The sequence below is a fragment of the Nicotiana tabacum genome, chromosome 20 (genome assembly GCF_000715075.1).
Source record: "Nicotiana tabacum cultivar K326 chromosome 20, ASM71507v2, whole genome shotgun sequence".
Taxonomy (NCBI): Eukaryota; Viridiplantae; Streptophyta; class Magnoliopsida; order Solanales; family Solanaceae; genus Nicotiana; species Nicotiana tabacum.
This window is the reverse complement of record NC_134099.1, coordinates 80,219,990-80,237,518: the sequence shown is the minus strand read 5'-3', so window position 1 is coordinate 80,237,518 and position 17,529 is coordinate 80,219,990. Positions and strand designations below refer to the sequence as shown.

Here is a 17,529-nt window from a genome sequence, read left to right as displayed (position 1 = left end):
TAACTACTTGCAGTCCTAGCCTGTACCATAAATTTTTCTAGCATCGATACTATGACCATGGAAGTCTTACCGAAGGACCGATAAGTCTCGAGAGGGGATAATAATCATTTAAAGCCAATAAGTACTCCCCGTTTTAATTTAGATGATTTAGTTTGATTTAATATAAAATTTAAATATTTTTTAAAAAATATGTAATTCTAAAAGTTTAAGGGACCATGATATTTATGTGAATATAAAAGTTTTTCATTAATGATAAAGTGGGTAAAATAAAATTTTTAAAGTGAAATTATTTTCAAATTTAAAAATATGTTATTCTTTTGGAATGCACTAATAACATATTTGGTCATACTGCTAAACCAGCTTATTTTGAGAAGAAGCAGCTTGTGTTTGTATAACTAATTTAAAAAGTAATTCTGAGATGTAATTAATATTTGGCCAAACTTATAAAAAAAAAATTTAAATATATTTTTCTCAAAAGAAAAATGTGTCATTTATAAGATGAAGTAGTTTATAAATTTTGCAAGTAACTTTTTTTTTAAAGAAAAGAGAAAACGACGGACCCGAAACGGGAAAGTAAAAGAAGCGGAAACGGAACACGCATCCCGTAATTACTTTGATTCCAAAGAACGATTATTTCCGGCAGCTGAAAACTACTAAACCACTCAGCAGTCAGCAGTGTCAATCGGTCCTGCGGCCACGAATTTCGCATTAACTGCTGCTAATAGCCGTTCATATTTTTAGTCTTTAAGTGTCAAACCCACACATTTCGATAGTTATCCTTTTCTCCTTCCACTTTAATAATTTTGCCATTTACTGCTTTGAACAGTAAAAATTAAACGAGAGATAAGCGAAGGAATACTGAAAAGAGTAGTGGTGCGTGGGTTGGGAGGGGGAGGGTAGAGAAGAAGAATGAAAGCCAAGAAAAAAAATTAAATGGAAAGCTTATAAAAATCCCTAGAGACGATGATAGTGGATATGGAACGATACAAAAAATATAGATAAAAAAGGAAGCTAAAAGATTTCCAATTGGGCAAATTAATGGGGCGTAAGAAAGTAGAAATCAAACGGATCGAAGACAAGCACAGCAGGCAAGTGACGTTCTCTAAACGGAGGAAAGGACTCCTAAAGAAAGCCAAAGAACTCTCCATTCTTTGCGATGCCGATGTCGCCGTTATTGTATTCTCCAACCGTGGCAGACTCTACGACTTCTCCAGCACTAACAGGTTCCTCATTAAATCTCTTCATACTGTTAGATCTTCCTTCTAATTAACACTTAGTGTTCCTATTTTCCATTCCTTTATGTTTGTACTTATCCAGAAGGTGCACTCCAATATTATATTCTTCATTATTATTGTTACCTCTTCAGCCCTAGAAATTCGGGAAGCATGATAGCTGGTGAATCTCTAGGAGGACACCTAGCCATATATGCTGACACAAAACATGCACGTTTGAACATTAATTTGCATTAGGGTTACAGTCAGTCTTGTGCTGTTATTATCTGAATTTTCCTTTCCAATGAATAGTAAAGAGTGTCTTTTTGCATGTGATTATAGCGGCGCTCAGAGAATTATGACGTGAATATCAGGAACCACCTTCTTGAACATTCTTTTAAAGCAATTTTAGTTGGGGATATTCTGATATTTTTCGTGTGTGTATGTCAAAAGATTCATAAGATTCACTTCTTGTTGCTTAAGACTTGTACATCAAATATTGATATGTAGAAATATCGCTGTTTGAAGAAAATTTTGGAGAAAAAACGAGTTGGCCTGTTTTAACTACGGCTAGCAGGGAATAAGATTTCCATGAGGGTATGGTATATTAGCTTTAAAAAATATTGTGCTTGTGGTATCTTTTGGGATTGATTGCTATTCCACATGAGCAACCTAATTGGTAATAGCACCTAGTGATGACTGCTATGATCATTTACAAGATATATATCTCCTGAACAGAAGAATGTAATAGTTCTCTTTTTAGGATTTATAATTAAAAATAAAAAATCCAAGATTGACCATTTTTTCATTTTATATATGACTTTATATTATCAACTAATTACTCCCTCCGTTTATATTTAGATGAGGTAGTTTGACATGGATTTAAAGGAAAAAAGTGACTTTTGAAACTTGTGGTTTTAAAAGTTTTAGGGGTAAAAGCTTTATGAGGTCATGATATTTGTGTGGTTATAAAAGCTTATCATTAAGGGTACAATGGGTAAAATGAAGAGTTTAAAGTGGAATTATTTCCAAATTTAGAAATGTGTCATTTATTTTGCAACAGATTAAAAAGAAAAGTAATTTATCTAATCTGAAACGGAGGGTGTACTTTTTATCATCCCTATTAGTGGTTTCAATATGTATGCTACTTGTGTTTGTTTTTAATAGGATTTTAATAGGATCAGTTAAGTGTATAAGTTTCTACTTGAGACTACTCATCCAAAAAATTTTATATGTTGTTTGATTCTATTTTTTAAGACGGTATGTCCGTGTTATATATGAACACCGACATTATACCTTGAGAAATTGATTTTATTTATTGAATCTCCTTCATGTGCATGGACCATGAATGTATCCTGATATACTTTTAAGGTTTTGCATCTCTCAAGCACAAAGAAGAGAGGAAAACAAAAGCACCCCGCTAAAGTATTTAACAGAACTAGCAAAAATGTTCTTCAACTCGTGTGAGATAAAAAGTATCTTACCCACTCGTTTCTCAATCCCGCAAGATTTCATGAACCGCTAACGTTAGCTCCTTTTTAGCTTTTCTATGTCGTTTCCTGTTTTTCCTCTTCGCCTCCTTGTTTATGCTCTCTACTAGCGTCAAATATGTCACTTTCTTATCTTCTACTTTACTTTGGACCTCTTCACACCACCACCAGTCCCCTTTGTGGCCTCTAGAGGAAAACCTTCGAGACCCTTAACTCCTCTCTCACAACTTATATAATGCAGTTTGCTGCCATGGTCCACATATAACTCGCATCTCCATTGCTCCTACAAGCTCCCATAATTAGAAACTTCTCCTCCAACTCCTGAGCTTTTTTCTTATTGAAGACACCCCACCTGATCCTCGGTTGACCATACACAAACCTCTTTTTGCTTTTCCTCATGATTTTAAGTCCAAAAATCCAATCTTTAAGAAAAAGAAAGTTTAATCTTGATTGGATTCTTAAGACTTCTTGATTATTTTTTTAGATTTGGGCCTTCTTGATCTTGCATCATTCTCCTAGATGAAAAAAACTCGTCCTCGAGCCTAACAACTTCCATGAATGGTGCAAGATTTGCTATACTAGAGAAAAGGGACCAAATACTCACTAGGTTTTAACTTAAATTTTGTTAGCTTATCGTAGAGCTTCTTCACTTTGTCAGAAAACTTAGCATTTGGTTTAATTAAATGTCAATTTTTAAGTATTAACTTTTTACCAAGCCTTCTTCATGTAATCTTTTTATATTGACTATCAAACTTCAACTTACAGTTTGAAGTTATTGGTGTTAGAACTTTATGAAACTTGACTAACTCCATGCCTAGCTTTGAATTAAGCATGGAGGTCAACGCTCTTTTTAGGAATGCATCAATTGCAACGGTTCTACACCAACAATCGTTTGGATGATAGCCATACATATATATTTATGATGTCAAGGCAGAGTTCTAAGAGAAAGACGGGGGTTGATTTTTTTGCTCATCTTATGGACTTTAGGATTAATGCAATATGCTGCCTTGTTTGAAATGATAAAGTCGACAATCAAGTCAATATTGTGTTGAGCATCTCTGAAAGGTGGAAAGTCAATGACGCACATGGTTAGATACTCCAATGGTTTTGTCATAAAACTTTGATGGTAAATCCTCAACTTGTAGATCCAATGCATGTTTCCTTGTGCCTTTGATAATGGACTTCATCAGTTTTGTCATTTTCACTCCCTTGACTATCTGAATATTTATCATATTGGGCATGGTGCCTCGATACTCTCATGCCTTGGTCAGATTTAACCTCTTCAGCCTCCAATTTATCTTGCTTTATGCGGTTGAATTGGTGAATATCAAAGTAGTTAACGTGGCGGTGGTACTGATATGTTATGTGGTGGTGGAGGTTGTAGGCATTGTGACAAATTTGGTAGCTAATTTTGAAGCACGACCTTCAACCAATTCAGTCAGATGCCTCATAGATTCCGTCAAGCAGTCTAGCTGCACTTTAAAGCCATCTAGATGCACTTCAAAGCAATCTAGATGAGCTATAATTTCTTCATTGTCTCGTTAAGGACTTTCATTCTTAATTTTTTTAATTTTAAATTTCAGATCCCTTGAAGAGGATCCTGAACTTGCTATTTTCTTGTCGGGTGACATGATGAACAAGATAGCAAATCAAGAATTCGAACCTGAAACCTATGCTCTAATACCAAATTGATATACTTTCAAGGTTGTGCACCTCTCAAGCACAATGAAGAGCGAAAAGAAAAGCGCTCCCACGAAAGTTATTCACAAAACTAGTTGAATCATTTTTCAAACTCATGTGAGAAGAATATAAAATGAAAGAAACTTTACTCATTCATTCTTTAATTTCGCAAGATCGCATGAAGTGTTTAATAAAATAGGAAGAGTGAAATAAACGATAAATCACGTTTTTGAAACAAGAGTTTAGAAAAACTAATCACCAATATTTATTTTCATCATATTGAGTGAGCCCTTTAAATAGGAATGAATAAAATTGACGAGGTTAAGGAAAACTAATCCTAATTAAACTAAACTAAACTAAGAATAAGGTGAAGAAGAAAAACCTATTCTAATTAAAATAGGAAAAAAAGTTCTAGTAGGAATATAATATCGACTAACAATCCTAGTTTGAGTAAAACTACAAATATAATCTTACTAAAACAAGAATCAAATAAGAATTTCTAATCTTTAAGGAAAAGAAATTCTAATCTTGAATGGGTTATTGGACTTCTTGAACGTTTTGATTTTTTACCTTCTTGATCTTGCATCATATCCTGCACTTAATGTTGATGTGGTGATTACTTTGGTGTATCTTTATGTTTCTTGTATGTCATACACTTCTCATTGTACCGAGTACTGATGTTTTAATCCATAAGCGTTTCATGTGGTAGCACAAAATATATAGACGAGTAGCAATCATGAATAATGTGCATAACATTGCATGCTAATTTTTCAAATCCAAAGGCATTCAATGTATTCAAGATTTGCTATTTGACGTACTTTCAATTCTGACAATAGTTAAGGGGAAATTCCAGCTCTGCAATAGGGATCAGAACTGACACTAACATGACTTGCAAACAATGCTGACGTTATATAGCCATATAGGCAACGCTCGGGACCACCTCGCTTTGCTTCAGAATCTTAGGCGCAACTCTTCTAGTCAGAGAAGAGTCCAATTGTGAACCTGCACACTCCTATCCTATTGTTGCTTCTATCACGATAGGGAACCGTGTAATTCCTTCTATCCTCGTACTTTCTCGCTCTTATGGAGTTGTATTCCCTAGGTTATGTAGAAGGGAAAATTACTTGAGCCTTTTCGCCTTTGCTTCTTCTTTCCGGAGGTACAACATATGAATTCTAATTAATGACCATGGAGGTGTCCACTATCATTGCACAAGTCTTTCATCGAGAAATGAAGAGAATATAAAAGGACTAGCCGACTCAAGCTCTACTCCTTTTTCTATAAATTCTTCATTTAGTAAAACCTCAATCTCAATTCCAAGAAATTTTGTAAATAACATTTACCCTAAAAAGACGGAGTTCACACCTACTTTGAGGAGAAAGAATCCCTAACATCGATTGTCAAGATTTATTGTCAACTTGGTATATGAATATGTAAATTACGCATTGGAATACTATTGAGTTGATTAGGGATTAGATTTGGCGGGCTGTTCAAGGTCCTAGGTCACTTTGTTGTTACAACAAGTTGGCATATGAGACACAAAGTTGAATGGCACCCATAATTTTATAAGATATATGCATATTTTCTCAACCCACAACCCTAAAGAGTAAAAACAAAATCCTAGATATCATTCTTGCAACATCGAACCAAAGAAAATATATTGCTCTATCTACTTGTAAAAGGTCTAAAAAAAAAGAATTGATCCAAGTGATCTAAATGCTTACCTATACCCAAAGTATTAGGAAAACAATACTCAGCCATATTTTGATGTAGTTCCAATTTGAATTTAAAATTGCCAGTATTTTTACATCGAACTTAACATGCACAATTTCTACATTACCTGATAGTGAAGTTATAGACATTTTGTTGGCCAGAGAATAAATTTTTATTTTTCTTTGATTCGATAATGAAAGTATGACTATTGATACCATTGCTGATGGAAATTATAACTCAAGCATCTTAAAAAAATGGGTGCATCAATTATAAATTTAGTGATCCATTACAAACATTTGAAAAGATTAGCATATTAATATTAGCTTTTGAAATTTTTGTAAAACAAAAAATTATTAAATACCCCTAGTTAAAGTATCCAAAATAACTTATTACTACTAAAACAAATAGGTTTTAGCGACGGACAAATTCTGTAGCTAAACAGAAAAATCCGTCGCTAATTTCATTTAGCAACGGATTAGCAACAAATTATTAAGAAATTCTGCTAGCTACGAGCGTTTTCGCGACAAATTAGCGACGACGTTCGTAGCTAATTCCAGGGTTTTTTTGGTAGCTTAACATAGCGAAAGCGTCAGGCGATCTAACAAATATGTGACCATACCTTGTCAGTAACTCTCCAAATGGAAGGGATTCATATCTTTAATCACTTCCTCCGTTTCATCTTTTGTGAAAGTGTTTGACTGCGCACAGAGTCTAACAAGAACGTCTTTTAGAGCTTGTGTGATCTTAAATATACCATGACATTTTTGTGGTTATAAAGTCATGTTACTTGGGTAAAATAAAAAGTATTTAGCTAAATTATTTTTAAATATAAAATTCCTTTTTTAGAACATGCTAAAAAAAAAGAATGTCACATAAAACGAAAAAATGGACTATAATACTTTCGTAATATTACAACATGTTGGTTCCTTTGCTTCATAGCTGTATAGAATATGCATGCAAACAAAATTAGACGGTTAGTTTGACATATTCTCGAGTCAAAGGAGACAAAGTATTGTTTCTTCTACCATAAGATATTTGATTATTTAGCCGGATCTTTATCTTCCGTGCAACATGTATATTTTTGAAAGTCCTTTATTATTTGCTAATATTGTGGACGAACATTTTGCACTCTGGGTCCATAGTTCTGCAGTAATTGGACATCTCACCATGGCTGCTGGAGCCGGACTAGACAAGGTTTCATTGTTTCTTCTTCCTTCCTTGCAACAAAGAACAAAAGAAAAAAACACCACTTAAGATATTATAAGCAAAAAAGAAGTAGAGAAAAACAATGTAATGAACACAACATGTTATGAAAAAGCGCATCCTGTCCTCCGAGCAATAGATCACGTTTCAATCTATGTGTGCTTATATAGTGGGCCGGATGAGGCTCCTTTTCTTTTATAGTATATGTGTCTTGATCTGCTTTTCATGTGATTATTTGCTTATATCACCTTACGTTTTAATTATCTCTTTCTGCCTATTCTCTTTGACTATATGAGAAAATTTGTCTCAGAATATCTTTGCTACAACCCTAGAAATTGTTATTTGTAGTTGTTCTGGTCATTAATAGCGGTTATACTTTTTTGAAATAATAGGTTTGTAGGTGGTTGCTCCTTTTTCTATGTCGATTGGATTGATGGGTGTTATTTGTGTTAGTAAAAATCGCCACGAACCAATTTATACATGGATAGTCGGTGGGTCGGTCGTAGTGAAACAAGCCTTTGTTGAGATATTGTTCTTGAATTAATTTACCCATCCATGGTTGTGCCGCAGCCGACTCTGTAAGCTAGAGTCTATGCTTGAGTAGAGTGAATTTGCTTGAACAAGCTTTTGGCCTCGAGAGTGGTGCAATAGAATAATACATTGAGCAAAATGGTGTTTCTATCCCATTGTCTTTTAAAGCTGAAATCGCCAAAAATGACTAGGTCTATAGGGCTTGAAGCGAACAACAGAGATGAAGAGCACCCTTCTTTGAAATGAAACACACAAGTTACGAAAATTTAAACAAATATCAAATGTATATACGAATTTGGAAAATATAACAATTGAATTGAAATTAAAATAACTAATTCTGTATATAGGAGATTAGTAAATATAAATCAAGTTGCAATTACATTGACTAATTTTCACATCCAATATACAATAAAGTCAGCATTAATCCACTCTCAAAGTTAATATTGAAAGCATCGATGTTTCTCAGATAACTTCATGTGTGCGAAACGCACACTTCTATAAAGCGGACACTACTGTAAAGCGCATGACTTTATCCATGATGCGATAACTCCTCGTTTCACATTGCTCACAATGAAGCAATAGTTCCTTTTAAAATTGTTCTTCACGTAGAGTCAGTAAACTAATATTCTAAAATAGGACGTCTTACCTCTTGACTAAGACTTTATGTTTTCATCTTTTCATCCTTAATGCATCTACCCTACCTATGTTACAAGATTATTTCGGTATGTCATTTTTCTCTTCTTCTATGAGAACTTTGTGTTAATAAAATTTGTTTGGTATCACCTCCAAGTTACATGCAAGGGAGTACTAGGCATTTGTAGCTATTGTTCAAATACGACTGTGGTATAGTGCCTTCTGGAATGAGGTTTCTACTATTATTCGACTTTGTCTTTTTTAGGATGCGCTATCTATTCCTTCTTTGATATTGGCTTGTTGATCCATGTAGGATCAACTCTACTTAGTCTCGTTGCTCGTTTTGCTTCCTTATGTTAAACATATTTTGTGACCCTCATGCAAGCGTAATAATTTTGTGCTAGGTCTCTACACCATACTAGAGCATAATCTTGTGCCATACGAGGTCCATTGCAATTATTTCTTTGATTCTAATATGAATCTCTTACCATACTACGGCTAATCAAGTTTTAATCTATCAAAGATTGCTCATTATAAGTATGAAAGTTAGTAGCTAAGATCTCTAACCTCGTGCAGATGAATGAACGAATAATGATTTTTCAAGTTATACGAAGCTTTTAACGTCCGTCAAAGTATGCTTTACACCCTTTTACCTCATAATAGAATACTCACCTTTACCTGGCATGGTTAATTGAGTGATATGACTTGTGACGATTCGTGTCACCTTAGCTGATTATTTCCTTCTCGCTAAGGCAACCTCAACAAAGATTTGATGCTGCTTATTGTCATGCTTGTTCTTTCTCGTCTTATGTTTTTGGCATGTCAACTTTGTAGAGCATTTCTGCACATGCTCTTTATATTTCTAGTTCAAGATATTTCTTGTTAACATCAACAACATAGACAAACACGCATCTTTTATTATGTAGCACATCATCGAAGGCACCCCAGTAATTGTGAAATATACTATATAGGATCAGATAGAATCAATTAAGTTTATTATTTTCCTGTAATTATGCAATTCTCAGCTTCTTTCATAGTTTAGAACATGTAAACTTAACAGCTTAAACATCAAATAACCTGAGGGATAATTAATTTATCACTCAATAATTGTATCCTACAATTTTGTGTACTTACACATTAGTAATCGCATCTCACACTTTTGTATGTTTCAGTCTCACAGAGATCGTTCAACGATACCACAGCCATGTGGAAGCAGAAAAAGAGAGCTCTGCAGAAGTTTTGGACACAGAGGTATATGTGTAGTTGACTTGGCAATCCAGTTTATTCTGATGACTTAGAGTTCTCTCTGGATACCTGAAATATGTTTGCGGCCTGTGAACTAGTAATAACCTATGTACTGTACCCTGAATAATATCAAACAACCCCATAGGTGCATAGTTAATACACCCAAAAAAAATCACTGTATAATCCATGTAACTTCCTGTATCCTGAATAGGTCTAAAGACACTATCCGGGATATTTGTGTGCCCTCTGACTTGAAGGTTCAACCTAGTATGTTGTGATTAATGATGGTAACTTGTTATCATGGTGCCTAACAAGTGTCTTGTGCTTAGACATGGTTAGTATTTTGTTGAAACCAAAAAACCTGACAGCATTTTTCTTTTGATAAGGACAACCTCTGACAGTATTTTTTAGTTCATTCTTATATGGAGTAACTAACTATCAATTCATTTAGACTAGTGATCAATATTTACAGTTCTGATTACTGAAAGTTTACTGTCCTTGTGAGGTGGAAATAGCACTCTAAATATGCAAGCTTCATGACAGTGCGAGAACTGTTACAAACGGTAGAAAGGTACTGACCTCATGCCCCTATTTCATTTCTTGAAACGAATACTACTGATCATCTGTTTCAATTTGAAAGGCAACTCGAGGAACCTGTTGTTGATTATCTCAGTGTGACTGACCTTGTCCAATTGGAAAACCAACTGCAAACTGCTCTAATGCAAGCCAGATCTAGCAAGGTCACACCAAGTTCCTCTCTACTTTTTTATTTTCCTAGTTAAATTTACATTTTTTTAGAACTCTGGTGTTGATCTGTACATCGTGTTTTTAAGACGTTACACCCCGTAGCTAGTGTACTTCAGTTGTGTTCTCATTCTTTATACCTCTTGTTATTTTAAACAGGGTTGTGGTCTTTAAGTTTGTCTTGATTTATTTTCTTGTCCAAAAGAAAGGGACCTGAAAATTTTTCATAGTTTTCACAAGCTATTCTTTGTACTTCCATTTATTTTGACTACTTCGTAGTTTTAGAAGTATTTGCATATTCTTTTTAAGTATATTTTGACATTTGTTTATGCTTGCAAGGAGATTTAACAAATTTGTTTTTTGCAGACGCATTTGATGATTGAATCTATCAAAAGTCTAGGTGAGAAGGTAGGTCTCGGTTACTACTAGCCCAGTAGCCCAGATATGTTTGGTATGGGAAAAGCATTTCTCGAAAAATAAGAGCTCGGTCTATCGTGTTTCTAACTAGTGAACCCTTCTCTATCAGAGCCATGTCATCTCTTTGTCTCCAACTCCCTGAATATTGACTCTCATCATGGTATATTTGATATATGCTTGGCTTGGTTTCCTGTATCTGCCTGGAACTTGCATGCCATGCATCTTAATGTTAAAAGCTTAAGCTTAGATAATCTTTAAGTAATACAGCTCCTTGATCAGCTACACTAAAATAAGTTAGGGGGATCAAACTCACACTAGTAGACTTGCTCATTTTGATGATGTCCATTTCATTGAAGAAGTATTAGGCATGTGCCTAATAAAAGTTTCTTTGGTTTTGTAGCCAACCTTGTTGAATTAGTTTGTTTTGGTAGCCAACCTTGTTGAATTTCTTTGGTTTGGTAGCCAACTTTGTTGAATTGTGAAAAGTGTGTGTAAATTGTCAAATATTGTAGACTTTAGAGGGTGAAACTTTGGCTATAAAAGGAGAGCTTCAACTCTCATTTCTACACACCAACAAAGAGAGAAAGAAAGAATGAGGTTTCACAGACAAGGTATAAGAAAATAGTCTGTGAGGAAAATAGAGAGTGAGCGATATTGTAGTGAGGTGGGAATATCAAAAGAGGGTTATTTCTTTTGAGTGTTGTAGTGGTCTTTGGAGTATTTATCTCCGACCTACAAACTGTAAAATTCCTTACTATAGTGATATCAGTTGCTCCTCTCGGGGCCGTGGTTTTTTCCCTTATTAAAAGGGTTTTCCACGTAAAAATCTTGGTGTTGTTGTTACTCTTTTATTCTTGTTAATTACCGTATCTCGGTGCTACATTATTATTCTGCTTTTATTTCCCGTGAATATTATTTTGGTAAGGGGTTTATTCCCAACAACTGGTATCAGAGCACAGGTTCTGCTCGTTCACTGAAATACTATTCACTATCGGTAGTACTATACTCGGTGAAAAATAAATGTCCGGAGTAAAGTACGAGGTAGCAAAATTCAACGGAGATAACGGTTTCTCAACATGACAAAGAAGGATGAGAGATCTGCTCATCCAACAAGGATTACACAAGGTTCTAGATGTTGATTCCAAAAAGCCTGATACCATGAAAGCTGAGGATTGGGCTGACTTGGATGAAAGAGCTGCTAGTGCAATCAGGTTGCACTTATCAGATGATGTGGTAAATAACATCATTGATGAAGACACTGCACGTGGAATTTGGACAAGGTTGGAAAGCTTATACATGTCCAAAACGCTGACAAATAAATTGTACCTGAAGAAGCAGTTATACGCCCTACACATGAGCGAAGGTACAAATTTTTTGTCACATTTAAATGTGTTTAACGGACTAATCACACAGCTTGCCAACCTCAGAGTGAAAATCGAGGAAGAAGATAAATCCATCTTGCTATTGAACTCGTTGCCATCTTCGTACGATAATTTGGCAACAACCATCCTGCACGGTAAGACTACTATTGAGTTGAAAGATGTCACATCGGCTCTTCTACTCAATGAGAAGATGAGAAAGAAGCCTGAAAATCAAGGACAGACTCTCATCACAGAAGGTAGAGACAGGAGTTATCAAAGGAGTTCGAACAACTATGGTAGATCCGGAGCTCGTGGGAAGTCAAAGAACCGATCCAAATCAAGAGTCAGAAATTGCTACAACTGTAATCAACCAGGTCACTTCAAAAGAGATTGCCCAAATCCAAGGAAGGGCAAAGGTGAAACCAGTGGCCAGAAGAATGACGACAACACAACCGCCATGGTGCAAAATAATGATAATGTTGTCCTCTTTATAAATGAGGAAGAGGAATGCATGCACCTGTCAGGTCCAGAGTCGGAATGGGTGGTTGACACAGCGGCATCTTACCATGCCACACCGGTAAGAGATCTTTTTTGCAGATATGTAGCAGGTGATTTCGGCACAGTGAGAATGGGTAACACAAGTTACTCAAAGATTGCGGGATTGGTGACATTTGTATCAAGACAAATGTCGGATGCACATTGGTTCTAAAGGATGTGCGGCATGTACCTGATTTGCGGATGAACTTGATCTCGGGAATTGCTTTAGACAGAGATGGATACGAGAGTTATTTTGCAAATCAAAAGTGGAGACTCACTAAGGGATCATTGATGATTGCAAAGGGAGTTGCTCGTGGCACGTTGTACAGGACAGATGCAGAAATATGCCAAGGTGAATTGAACGCGGCACAAGATGAGATTTCTGTAGATTTGTGGCACAAAAGAATGAGTCATATGAGCGAGAAGAGATTGCAGATTCTTGCCAAGAAATCACTCATTTCTTATGTCAAAGGTACAACGGTAAAACCTTGTGACTATTGTTTATTTGGTAAGCAGCATAGAGTCTCATTTCAGACATCGTCTGAAAGAAAATTGAATATACTTGATTTAGTATATTCTGATGTTTGCGGCCCAATGGAAATTGAATCAATGGGCGGTAACAAATATTTTGTTACTTTTATTGATGATGCTTCACGAAAATTATGGGTTTATATTTTGAAAACCAAAGATCAGGTGTTTCAAGTTTTCCAGAAGTTTCATGCTCTAGTAGAAAGGGAGACGGGTCGAAAGCTAAAGCGCCTCCGAAGTGACAATGGAGGTGAGTACACTTCAAGGGAATTTGAAGAGTATTGTTCAAGTCATGGGATCAGACATGAAAAGACAGTTCCTGGAACCCCACAGCACAATGGCGTAGCCGAGAGGATGAACCGCACCATTGTGGAGAAGGTGAGAAGCATGCTCAGAATGGCTAAACTGCCTAAGTCATTCTGGGGTGAAGCAGTTCAAACAGTCTGTTACCTGATCAATAGGAGTCCATCAGTTCCGGTGGCGTTTGAAATCCCAGAGAGAGTTTGGACCAACAAGGAGGTGTCCTACTCGCATCTGAAGGTGTTCGGTTGCAGAGCTTTTGCACATGTACCAAAAGAGCAGAGAACAAAGCTGGATGATAAATCTGTTCCCTGCATATTTATCGGATATGGAGATGAAGAGTTTGGGTACAGACTGTGGGATCCTGTAAAGAAGAAGGTCATCAGAAGCAGAGATGTAGTCTTCCGAGAAAGTGAAGTTGGAATTGCTGCTGATATGTCAGAAAAGGCGAAGAATGGTATAATTCCTAACTTTGTTACTATTCCTTCTACTTCTAACAATCCCACAAGTGCATAAAGTACGACCGACGAGGTTGCCGAGCAGGGGGAGCAACCTGGTGAGGTTATTGAGCAGGGGGAGCAACTTGATGAAGGTGTCGAGGAAGTGGAGCACCCCACTCAGGGAGAAGAACAACCTCAACCTCTGAGGAGATCAGAGAGGCCAAGGGTAGAGTCATGCAGGTACCCTTCCACAAAGTATGTCCTCATCAGTAATGAGGGGGAGCCAGAAAGTCTTAAGGAGGTGTTGTCCCATCCAGAAAAGAACCAGTGGATGGAAGCCATACAAGAAGAGATGGAATCTCTACAAAAATATGGCATGTACAAGCTGGTTGAACTTCCAAAGGGTAAAAGACCACTCAAATGCAAATGGGTCTTTAAACTCAAGAAAGATGGAAATGGCAAGCTGGTCAGATACAAAGCTCGATTGGTGGTTAAAGGCTTCGAACAAAAGAAAGGTATTGATTTTGACGAAATTTTCTCACCTGTTGTCAAAATGACTTCTATTCGAACAATTTTGAGCTTAGCAGCTAGCCTAGATCTTGAAGTGGAGCAGTTGGATGTGAAAACTGCATTTCTTCATGGAGATTTGGAAGAGGAGATTTATATGGAGCAGCCAGAAGGATTTGAAGTAGCTGGAAAGAAACACATGGTGTGCAAATTGAATAAGAGTCTTTATGGATTGAAGCAGGCACCAAGGCAGTGGTACATGAAGTTTGACTCATTCATGAAAAGTCAAACATACCTAAAGACCTATTCTGATCCATGTGTATACTTCAAAAGATTTTCTGAGAATAACTTTATTATATTGTTGTTGTATGTGGATGACATGTTAATTGTAGGAAAAGACAAGGGGTTGATAGCAAAGTTGAAAGGAGATCTGTCCAAGTCATTTGATATGAAGGACTTGGGCCCAGCACAACAAATTCTAGGGATGAAGATAGTTCGAGAGAGAACAAGTAGAAAGTTGTGGCTATCTCAGGAGAAGTACATTGAACGTGTACTAAAACGCTTCAACATGAAGAATGCTAAGCCAGTCAGCACACCTCTTGCTGGTCATCTAAAGTTGAGTAAGAAGATGTGTCCTACAACAGTGGAGGAGAAAGGGAACACGGCTAAAGTTCCTTATTCTTCAGCAGTTGGAAGCTTGATGTATGCAATGGTATGTACTAGACCTGATATTGCTCACGCAGTTGGTGTTGTCAGCAGGTTTTTTGAAAATCCTGGAAAGGAACATTGGGAAACAGTCAAGTGGATACTCAGGTACTTGAGAGGTACCACGGGAGATTGTTTGTGCTTTGGAGGATCTGATCCAATCTTGAAGGGCTATACAGATGCTGATATGGCAGGTGACATTTACAACAGAAAATCTACTACTAGATATTTGTTTACATTTTCAGGGGGAGCTATATCATGACAGTCTAAGTTGCAGAAGTGTGTTGCACTTTCAACAACTGAAGCAGAGTACATTGCCGCTACAGAAACTGGCAAGGAGATGATATGGCTCAAACGGTTCCTTCAAGAGCTTGGATTGCATCAGAAGGAGTATGTCGTCTATTATGACAGTCAAAGTGCAATAGACCTTAGCAAGAACTCTATGTACCATGCAAGGACCAAACACATTGATGTGAGATATCATTGGATTCGAGAAATGGTAGATAATGAATCTCTAAAAGTCTTGAAGATTTCTACAAGTGAGAATCCCGCAGATATGCTGACCAAGGTGGTACCAAGGAACAAGTTCGAGTTATGCAAAGAACTTGTCGGCATGCACTCAAACTAGAAGACAGTGCTACCTCCTCTGGATGAATGAGACTGGAGGGGGAGATTGATTATGTCCATCTCATTGAAGAAGTATTAGGCATGTGCCTAATAAAAGTTTCTTTGGTTTGGTAATCAACCTTGTTGACTTTCTTTGGTTTGGTAGCCAACTTTGTTGAATTATGAAAAGTGTGTGTAAATTGTCAAATATTGTAGACTTTCGAGGGTGAAGCTTTGGCTATAAAAGGAGAGCTTCAACTCTCATTTCTACACACCAACAAAGAGAGAAAGAAAGAATGAGGTTTCATAGACAAGGTATAAGAAAATAGTCTGTGAGGAAAATAGAGAGTGAGCGATATTGTAGTGAGGTGAGAATATCAAAAGAGAGTTATTTCTTTTGAGTGTTGTAGTGGTCTTTGGAGTATTTATCTCCGACCTACAAACTGTAAAATTCCTTACTATAGTGATATCAGTTGTTCCTCTCGGGGCCGTGGTTTTTTCCCTTATTAAAAGAGTTTTCCACGTAAAAATCTTGGTGGTGTTGTTACTCTTTTATTCTTGTTAATTACCGTATCTCGGTGCTACATTATTATTCCGCTTTTATTACCGTAAATATTATTTTGGTAAGGGGTTTATTCCCAACACATTTTCCGAAAACATCATGCGCCTCTTGGGAGCCGTTGTCTAGTACTGCTCTATCTACTTCTGTTAAAACTGTTGGTTATTCTATGTAAGTCAGCTGAGTTCTCGCTGACCTTTTCTAACTTTGAGGCAGAATTAATATGATGTTAAGTTGCCATTACACTATGCTTGACAGCAGGCATGACCTTAAGACTTTTCTATACAGGAAAAACTGCTGTGTGAAGAAAACAAACATCTGGAGAACCAGGTAAATTTTAGATGATAAATTTTCTCTTCCGCTAGCACGAATTAGGTGGAGTCTGCAAAAATCTCTTCCATGTTTCTCCAAATGACTAATGTGCATATATATACCCCCCCCCCCCCCCCCACATAGATAGCTACGACGAAGAACAAGAGAGAAGTGAACAATGGGATGGCTTTAGATTTCACTAACCTTGCACCAGCTAGCATGAATTGTCGGCAGCCAAAAGCGACCCTGAATTTCCTCTAGTTATTCAGGAAGGGTTTCCTGTAGAGGCTCAACTTGCCAAGGTTATCTGGTGCATCTTTACTTTGTAAATTCCCATTTGCATGAAGAGTCCTGAATCACTGCAAATAAGGAGTTTCCAGAATTAATAAAAACTAAGTATTTGAATGTTCATCTGTAAGACCAAATAATTGGTTGTGAGCGTGATGAGTTCTTCTTTCCACGTGAGATGTGTACGGAGCGTGATGAGGATCTTTATTATTGTAGCAGTAGCACGTTTAAAAGGTTATGCGAATGGTTCAGAATGTAGACGAATAAACTCTTGTATGGACTAGAGTGCAGTCCTAGTACAAGCTCTGAGAATGGACAACTTGAAAAGGTCTTTGTAGAAAGAGAGACAAAAGAAGGCATCTTTTCTTAAACTCTCTTCCTTCCAAATACTTTTTCGTTTGTTCCAGCAAAATAACACTAGCATACATTTAGAAACAACTTAAATTTAAACTTCTCAAATTTTATTGCATTATGGCATAATCTAAAGCTCTTATCTTTCTCTCTTAAGCTCCAGGTACA

The 17,529-nt window shown here is 36.6% G+C and overlaps 1 protein-coding gene across 2 annotated transcripts; it reads left to right on the top strand.

Moving 5' to 3' along the window:
- The first annotated feature begins 505 nt into the window (after window positions 1-505).
- On the top strand, window positions 506-17,181 carry LOC107830078 (agamous-like MADS-box protein AGL27). 2 transcript variants are annotated; one of them, XM_075241444.1, is made up of 7 exons: window positions 519-1,223; window positions 9,634-9,712; window positions 10,222-10,277; window positions 10,347-10,446; window positions 10,817-10,858; window positions 16,699-16,740; window positions 16,867-17,181. In XM_075241444.1, the coding sequence occupies exons 1-7, from the start codon at window positions 1,039-1,041 to the stop codon at window positions 16,981-16,983; spliced, it is 621 nt and encodes a 206-aa protein (XP_075097545.1). In that variant the 5' UTR covers window positions 519-1,038; the 3' UTR covers window positions 16,984-17,181. The 2 variants fall into 2 exon arrangements, with proteins under 2 accessions (XP_075097546.1, XP_075097545.1); XM_075241445.1 differs by lacking the exon at window positions 10,817-10,858 and having other exon boundaries at window positions 506-1,223.
- Window positions 17,182-17,529: the final 348 nt, after the last annotated feature.

What these genes read in the sequence shown, in the direction of transcription:
- LOC107830078 (XM_075241444.1), top strand. Translation starts at nt 1,039, where the DNA reads ATGGGGCGTAAGAAAGTAGAAATCAAACGGATCGAAGACAAGCACAGC. An exon ending in GACTTCTCCAGCACTAACAG is followed by an intron (nt 1,224 to 9,633) that starts GTTCCTCATTAA and finishes TGTATGTTTCAG; the next exon opens with TCTCACAGAGATCGTTCAAC. An exon ending in TGCAAGCCAGATCTAGCAAG is followed by an intron (nt 10,447 to 10,816) that starts GTCACACCAAGT and finishes TGTTTTTTGCAG; the next exon opens with ACGCATTTGATGATTGAATC.